Here is an 8,680-nt window from a genome sequence, read left to right on the forward strand (position 1 = left end):
CCTGTTCAGCCTCCACAAGAGAAGGCTGAGGGGGGATCTAGTGGCCTGTTACAAACTAGTCAGAGGGGACCAGCAGGCATTGGGGGAGTCCCTGTTCCCCCGAGCGCCACCAGGAGTGACTAGAAATAACGGTCTCAAGCTGGCAGAGGGTAGATTCAGATTAGACATCAGGAGGCACTACTTCACTATCAGGGTGGCTACGATCTGGAATCAACTTCCAAGCGAAGTGGTGCTGGCTCCTACCCTGGGGGTCTTTAAGACAAGGCTTGACAATCACCTTGCTGAGGTCGTTTGATCCCAGTACTCTTTCCTTCCATGGCAGGGGGTCGGACTTGATGATCTGCTCAGGTCCCTTCTGACCCTACTAACTATGAAACTATGAGTGAGCATTAAGTGTGCACTAAGAGGAGATGTACTAACCAGCTGCTAACATTGTAAGATACATTGATTTCTATGTTGATTTCTCTGTGAAATGCTAGAACAGCAAGGCAGTTGAATAATCTGTCCACGGAAATTGCAATCTTCTTTATTGGAGATTGTCAAGAGGAGGCTAGATCAGCATTGGTTGGGGACGATTTAGGAGTAGCAGTCCTGCAGGACTGGATGGCTCACAAGGTCCCTTCCAACCCTATGATTCTATGAAATAACTAAAAATAACAGAAATAACTGAAAGATGCTACAAGTTACAATAAAAAAAACTTTAAAAAACACTTCAGAAAGCCAGTAAGAAAACATGTGGGACCGTTAGATGCAAAAGGCGTAGTTAGGGATGATAGAGCCATAGCAGAGAAGCTAAATTAACTCTTTGCATCAGTCTTCACTGCAGAAGATACTAGCGGAATTTCCACACAAAATCAATTCTCTTCCTGATTTTGTGGAAGGACACTTCAATTTGAAAAAAGGGCTGAATGGGGATATGATGGAGGTTTATAAAATCAAGACAAGTGTACACAAAATGAATAAGGAACTGCTATGCACCAAGTTCCTGAATACTAGAACTAGGGGGGCACGCACTGAAATTAGTAGTAGGGGAATGATTTAAAATTAACAAGAGAAATTACTTTTTATGTGGTGCATAGTTAACTTGTGGAACTCACTGTCACAGGAGGCTGTAGAAACAAAGTAAATCCGGGTTAAAAAAGGTACTACAAAAACGCACTCATGGAGGATAGATCCAAAAATAGCCAGTGAGGCTAACCCTCTCTAAAGCTGAAATTCGAAAAGGAATCCTACAAAAAATGGAAACTTGGTCATACTAGTATTCTAATATTATAAAAGCCTTAATCTGTCCGTCTGTCTGTCCATAACGCTTTAATCGCGCTCTGACTGGCTGACAAACAGCCAATCACAGTGTGAAGAAGTGTTTGGAAAGGAGGTGGCAGTGCAGTGAAGCGCTGCCATGATGGCAGGGACACAGGGGACAGAGTGGGGAAGGGAGGGTGAGGCCAGCACAGCTCTGCTCCCTGGAGGCGGCAGCAACGGAGTGGACAGAATGGGGGGGGACAAGCACTGCTGCCCTTACACCCCCTGCCCTGCTCCCTGAAGGTGGTGATGATGGGGGCGGTGGTAGAGGGCGGAGGCCAAGGCCACCAGAGCTAGCCTTGCCCTGCCCTCCCCCCCTCCCCTTGCTCCTTGGAGGTGATGGCAGCGGTGGCCATGGGTGCACAGGGCTCCATCCCTGCCTGCTCCCCCCACCCTGTCATTTTTGACGGTCAGCTGGCTAGTGGAGAAATAAGTGTATTACACAGGCACACAAAAAGAAAATCAGGAAGGCTAAGGCATGAACTGAGATGCAACTACCAAGAGCCATACAAGGCAATAATAAAAGCATTCGACAAGCATATCAGAAGTAAGAGGAAGACCAAGGAAGGTGTAGAACCCTTAGTGAATGGGGTGGGCAATTTACTAACCAATGATACAGAACTCCATTAAGTGGACATGGAGAAAAAAAAAAAACTATAGAAAGGACCTTTTCTGTAGTTCACGCAGACTTGGGTGGGATAATTTCCTTTCTAAACACCACTATAACCAAACTCTGCTCCAATGATACAGCCTCCTTAGAAGCTTGAGGGATGACCCCAGAGTAACAGGCTCAGATATCATTGCTAGTCTCAAAATACCACTAGCCCTTTTTTGAAGTGGGAAAGGAAGGTCCCAAACCCCAAAGCAAGCTTTGCCGAAATAATATGTGAGCCATGCAATAGAAGCCTGCTCTCACTACCATAGAAGAGCAAGCTTACTCTGATGGCAGTCACAAAACTTATACTGGCTCTTTTGTTCTGGAAAATTTACAGCGCAACTCACTTGGCAGTCCGGAATCGCTGGCACAACTTTTCCACCAGGCTCTCTGCTTGCTTGTCTTTTGTGATATAGGAGAAAAGATGCCTGTCGGGAAAAAGATTGAAAAGGGTAAGTTTACAGAGAGGGAATTTCCTGCTTTTTCACACTCTTGCAGCGTGTCTGCAACTACCCTAGTGGCACAAGCTGGGGCAGGTGTACAGTCCTACAGGCAGAGCCATAGAACAGAGTCCAACTATTTTACAGCTGAAAGCAGGAACAGCTGCCAGCACAGCTCTGCATTTATAATTTTCCTGGGTACCTATGCAGTCTCAGTGCAGCACAGCTACTAGTGTAAAAGGAAATAAAACAAAAGTATAACTAAAGTTGTGGCCTATGACACCAGCCTGTGTCCATTCTCCCCTTCCCCACATGAAAGAACTCAAATGAACATAAGGAAGTGAAAAAAAGGCACTATCCCAAATACTCCCAAGATAGACCTCCATTATTTCCCCAATCCAGTACAAGAATACCACAGGAGCAGGAGTTAAAAAGAATGCAAAATTTAAAGGGAAAATTTCCAAGGTAAACTCTGACCATATACAGGTCCTAGCACCTTACTAGAATTCTCAGTTTGCCAATGGTTGCTGTTGTGAAAAGGGAAAACCATAGGCATTTGAACTTTATTCTGAATCAGTCTTTTTTTTTTTTTTTTAAGTCTTCAACCTTTCACAAGGGCTTGGAACAGAGTTGCATAAAAGCTACTCACTACTAAACTACAGCATGGAAGCAGCAAGGCTTGCGACTGTGATGCATAAAAAAGGAAGAGTTTAGGGGGTCAAAAATGTAGTACCAGTTAAGTCTGTGATCTTGTAAGCATGGTTAAACTGTGAGCCAGGATTTTTAATCCTGACCTCTGCAGAAGTGTTGTGTATGGGTGGTGAGAAATCGGGGGCACGGAGCAGAAGAGTCAAAGGAAGTGAAAAAGACAGCCATTGGACATAGCCACACTGGTGGCTACTTCACTCAATCCTGCTCCTTTCTTCAGAAGTCAGGGCACGGGCATTCTAAGCCTTGTCACTGGAAAAAAAAAAAGACTTGCTTCCTCCAGATGAAGGCAGAGTAAGACATTGGAAAGGTATGCTTTCAGGAGTCAAACTGGAAAAAGAGAAAGCAGCAAGCAGCCCACACAGGGTTGAACAAATACAAATTTTCAGCTAATCCAGGGCTGTCCAACTAGCGGTCTGCCGGTTATACATGGCCCTCAAGGAATTAACTACAGTCCCTAGGCTGGGCACTGCTCCAGCAGCTGCTGCTGTTAGAGCAGGGATAGACAAAATATAGCCTGCAGGCCAGATTTGGCTTACCAGGTGATTCCATCCAGTACGGGTACCCACCAATTAACTAAACCCTGCTGAGACTATATGCTTTGCTCCCATCCTGATCCCGGCCAGCATAGACAACTTCCGGGTGGGGCTGCTGCTGCCACTGTTGCAGCCGCCGGGGGACCTGCTTGGCTTCCCCAGCCTCCAGCGCCTCCTCCTTGGCTCCCTGCTGCAGCACTTGGTATGGGCAGCAGGTAAGGAAGTGGCAGTGGACCGGGGGAAGCTGTAGCTGGGCAGGAGCATGAACCATAGGGCTGGCAGGAATGTGAGGCCCAGGGCCCATGCTCAGAAGGGCGGCATGGAGCTCAGGAGGCCAGGATGTGGGGTTTGTGGAGTGTGAGGGAGGATAGAAGGTTGTGGGGACCCCTCCCATGCACTTCCCCCCACCACCTCCCATGGCATACAACCTTTACTGCCAGTGGCAGCAGCAGCAGGCCCTTGGGGAACTCAATAGACCAGGCAGATGCAGCTGCTTGGTCGCATTCAGTTCCAGTCAATCTGGGAGCTGCACATGGTAACAAGAAGTGGAGCCAGGCCAGCCTGCCTCTATCACTCAGTGCTCACTGATGACTGTAAAAGCTTGGCTGGACTGACGCATGAAATTTAAATGACCAAATTAAAATAACAGTGCATCTTGCACAAGAATGCAAGATCATGCCTGGGACCATGCAAAATAGTCAACTGGGATTATGCTGTCTCCTGTGCTAGTTGAAAAAGTACCCAGGCCTTGGATCATATGAGTGACTCTCCTCTGGACTTTCTCAAGCTTCTCCACATCCTTATTGAAGTGGGGAGCCCAGTACTGGATGCAGTACTCCAGCTGCGGTCTCACCAGAGCCAAGTAAAGCGGGAGGATGACTTCCCTGGTTTTACTTGAGATACGTCGGTGGATGCACACCAGAGTTTGGTTAGCTTTGCCTGCCACTGCACCACATTGGTGGCTCATATTCATCTTGTGGTCAATCAAGACCCCCAAGTCCCTTTTGGTTGTTGTGCTAACAAGTGTAGCACTGCTGAGCCTGTAAGTATGCTGCGGGTTCTTCCTACTGAGGTGCAGCACCTTGCACTTCTCTGTATTAAAGGCCATCCCGTTTTGGTCAGCCCACCTTGAGAGTGTGTCCAAGTTGACCTGTATCCCCAGCCTGTCCTATGGCGTGTATCCCCAGCCTGTGCCCTGTAATTTGGTATCGTCCGCAAACTTGACCAGTTCGCATCTGACTCCTGAATCTAGATCGTTGATGAAAATGTTAGAGTGCTGGCCCGAGTACTGAGCCCTGATGGACTCCATTGGTAACACTGTGCCACGCTGATTTGCTCCCTTCAACTAGTACTCTTTGACCCTGTAGCCAGTTGCCTAGCCATCAGACCGTATGATGATCTAGGCCACAGTTCCCCAGCTTAACCATAAGGACATCATGGGGAACTATGTCAAAGGCCTTCCTGAAGTCCACATAAATGACATCATCCACATCATCTCCCTTGTCCAGGGCATGTGTTACCTGCTCATAGAAAGAGATGAGGTTGGTCAGGCAAGACCTGCCAGTCACAAAGCCATGTTGGTTGGCATTCAGAAGCTTGCCTTCCATTAGTCTGGCGTTAATGGATCCCTTGACAATTTTCTCCAGAATTTTTCCAGGGGCGGACATCAGACTGATTGGTCTATAGTTCTACAGTTCATCCCTCCTCCCTTTCTTGTAGATAGGGACCATGTTGGCTTTTTTCCAGTCATCCGGAACCTTGCCTGATCACCACGATTTTTCAAACATCCTTGGCCAAAGGGGATGCAATGATGTCTACCAGCAATTTCAAGACCCTTGGGTGCATTCCATCTGGGCCCACGGACGTGTGAATATCCAGTTTCTCAAGGTGTTCCCTCACCTGATCCACATCAATTTTGGGCTCCTCACTGGCTCCCAAAATTGGTTTGTGCCGTTCCTGGCAGTGTGATCTTCGTGGGAGGGTGAAAAACTGATGCAAAAAAGTAATTTAGATTAGCCCTTCCTTGGGCATCTGATGCCAGTTGCCCCACTGGATCTCCCAGGGGCCCAATATTGCCTTTGTTCTTTTTCCCACTTCCCACATATCTAAAGAAGAACTTTGTTGTCCTTGATCCCCGTAGCAAGCCTAAGTTCGGTTTGTGCCTTGGCTTTTCTCGACTGCTGTCTGCAGGTGCGGGCAAGTGCAGAGTAATTCTCTTTGGTAATGCTTCCTGTTTTCCAGCTGGTGTAGGCTACTCTTTTGAGTTCAATGAGGTTCAACAGTTCCATATTCAGCCATAGGGGCTTCCTTGCTTGTTGACTGCATTTCTTGCGAGAAGGGATGGCTTTTTCATGTGCTTCAAGGATTATGCTTTTGAGCAATGACCATTCGTCATGTACTCTCTTTTCTTGTTTTTGCCGGGGGGGGAGGGGGAGAGGTATGGCCTTCAATTGCCTGACTGACCAGTTCTTTCAGTTTGCAGAAGTCGGCCTTCCCAAAGTTAAGCACTTCTGTTTTATTGGGGCATTTGCCTGCTTTTTGGTGAGATCACCCAGTTGTTCTCCCCAGTCCAGCAGGGAGGTGTCTTTCAAGATTGCTATGGAAGGGGAAAATGCAGACACTGGGTGTCTCCATGATGCCAAAGAGAGAGCTTGATCAAGAGGGGAAATATAACAGTTGTATTAAGGGGTTGTCTTTCTAAAGTAAATAGCTGTTAAGCAGCCTTCAGTTAAGCCACATGACCAAAGCATAAGCAGATTCTGACTACTGCTGACATGCTGATTTCCACTTGTTCAAGTTAAGTGGGCCAGGAACTTGTCTTGAATGGCAGGGAGTCCAGGGCAATATCTACACTTTTTTATCTCAACTGTGACCAGGTCTGATGTTAAGGGAAATTCAGGAGGAGGTGAGGTGGGTGCTATTGCCCAAGGGGGCTTTAATTTAGGATCTGGTGCCAATAGCCACAATAGGCCCACTATTAATGCTAAAACAGTTGTGGAGAGCAGCAACAACTCCAGTTCTCACAAGGAAAGGAGATACATTGGTGCTGTGAAGCAGGGTGATGTAACAGGCAGAATAAATGGTGGCAGCTGATGCTGAGAGCTTTTTCTACCACTCCATGTCTTGGAGTTGATAAAACTGGTGCTGGGAATCTTGATGCTACTTAAGGTTATGGGGTGTTGTGACAACAGTTGCAGCTAGGACTTCTTTTCTAGTGTCCTGAATTTTCCCCTTGACATTGTTTTGGACTTATTCTCAAAAGGGGCCGACTTCTTTGCTACTTACAATAATAGTTTTTGGGGCACAAAACCCAGGCTCTTTGAATATTTGCATGTAGAAGGGGTCCTGAATGCCAGGACATGACACCAGACCCTACAGATGCACTGCAAAGGGAAACCTAAAGTCCTACTACTCTCATTTCTGGTTCAGGAAGCAAGATGACTTACAAATTGAATACATCCCTGGAACATGGGAGTTTTCTACACAGTATCCTTAGTGACCACTGTTAGTAAATATAATCTAACTCTTGAAAGGACAATACTTAAGAGCCGGACATCTAGAATCAGCCATAAATAAAAACAAGGCCTAATCCTTTCAAATGAGAAAAAGGAAAAAAAGCCAAACTAAAAAAACAACAACTTCCTCACATCTCCACAGCCCACAAACTTTCCTAGGCTAGGAAAGGCCAATAGCACAAAAAGTAAAAAGGTTTTCTTTGCTTTAGAAAAACTGGTACCAAGTGACAGCTACTAGAAAGAATGCTAACAAAAGGCTAAGAAAAGCATAGGAGTGAGATTTCTGCCTAAACCTGGGTTTGGTGAGGGTAAAAGAAATGCTCCATCTCAAGCCAGGAAGCAGCAGAAAGAACCAAGGAGGTGTGTTGTTTTTATGCCCTTGGCATAAGGGAGGGAGGGAAAGGTGCACTGTACTATATGGGCACCAGGAAGTCAAAGTGTCCATGAGCTCAGGTGCATGCATGCTCACAGCGGATTCTACACATACTCTTAATACTTTGAGTAACAATTTCGTTTCTATGCTCATCCACAGCAGTGATCTTATTTTTGCCCCCTCGTGGACTACATCATTACCCTTACTGAAAAAACCTGGAGCAAACTATGCGTGTAATTTTGAGGCTATGCCTAGATTACCTGAGCTCTCAAGCTCATCCTCTCTGAAGGCTATGTGGCTACTTTGCAGGTCCCTAGAAAGAATAGTTGCAACTTTGCTATGCATTAAATATCAATGCTTTTAAGACAGTAGTTCTCAGCTGGGGCACAAGACCCTTTCAGGAATGCTGCAACACAGGCACCGCTGCCAGGTAAAACTGTCCTGTGCATTTCATATGAAGTCAGATTAGGAAGCGACTGTGGCATGAGTGGGCACTTCTGCCTACATTAGGTTTAAGCCTAATGCAGACAGGAGTACCAGCTCTTGCTGAAGCCCTTCTCAGTCCAGCTCTGCAAACTTCTCCCAGAAACAGAGGTGCACAGGACTATTCCACCTGGCAGCAGTGACAGTGCAGTAGCCTAGGGAAGGACAGATAAATCTTCAGGTTGCTACACTGCCGCTGCTGCTAGATGGAATTGACTTGTAAGCCTGTTTCCAGGAGAAGCATGCAGGATTGGACTGGTAAAAAGATGCAGCAGGAGGTCACACTTATGCCACAACACACCCTGATCTGGCTTTGCATTAGGCATGTGTGGCAGTTTCACTTGGTGCCAGCAGCAGTAGCAACATCCTGATTAAGAACCACTACAGTGAACTGAGGCAGCACAACAGCTATTCTCAACCAGGGTGCTGCCCAGTTCAAAAAAGTCATGGAATCCAAAAACATTGAGAACAACTGTCTTAAGGATAGGATCTGATTTGATAGATAACAAAGGTTCAAAATGTTCTACATGATCCAGCTATAAACAGTTTACTTTGAATGCCTTATTGCACTAGTATCAATGGTATTCGTATTCTGTCTAAAGACTTCTATGAAATCTGTGAAAACCAATGGATTTCATAGACATTAGGGCTGGAAGGGACCTCGGAAG

General features: G+C 46.4%; 1 protein-coding gene across 1 annotated transcript in view; it reads right to left on the reverse strand.

Annotated features, from left to right (window-relative positions):
- Positions 1–8,680, reverse strand: part of NCAPD2 (non-SMC condensin I complex subunit D2) — an 83,082-nt gene that overhangs the window by 8,166 nt on the left and 66,236 nt on the right. Inside the window, exon 27 of the mRNA XM_019527101.1 lies at positions 2,305–2,385. Coding sequence (XP_019382646.1) covers positions 2,305–2,385 — 81 coding nt within the window. The remainder of the gene's footprint in view (positions 1–2,304; positions 2,386–8,680) is intronic.

The sequence above is a fragment of the Gavialis gangeticus genome, unplaced genomic scaffold, assembly GCF_001723915.1.
Source record: "Gavialis gangeticus isolate Ggan-Ray unplaced genomic scaffold, GavGan_comp1, whole genome shotgun sequence".
Classification (NCBI taxonomy): domain Eukaryota; kingdom Metazoa; phylum Chordata; order Crocodylia; family Gavialidae; genus Gavialis; species Gavialis gangeticus.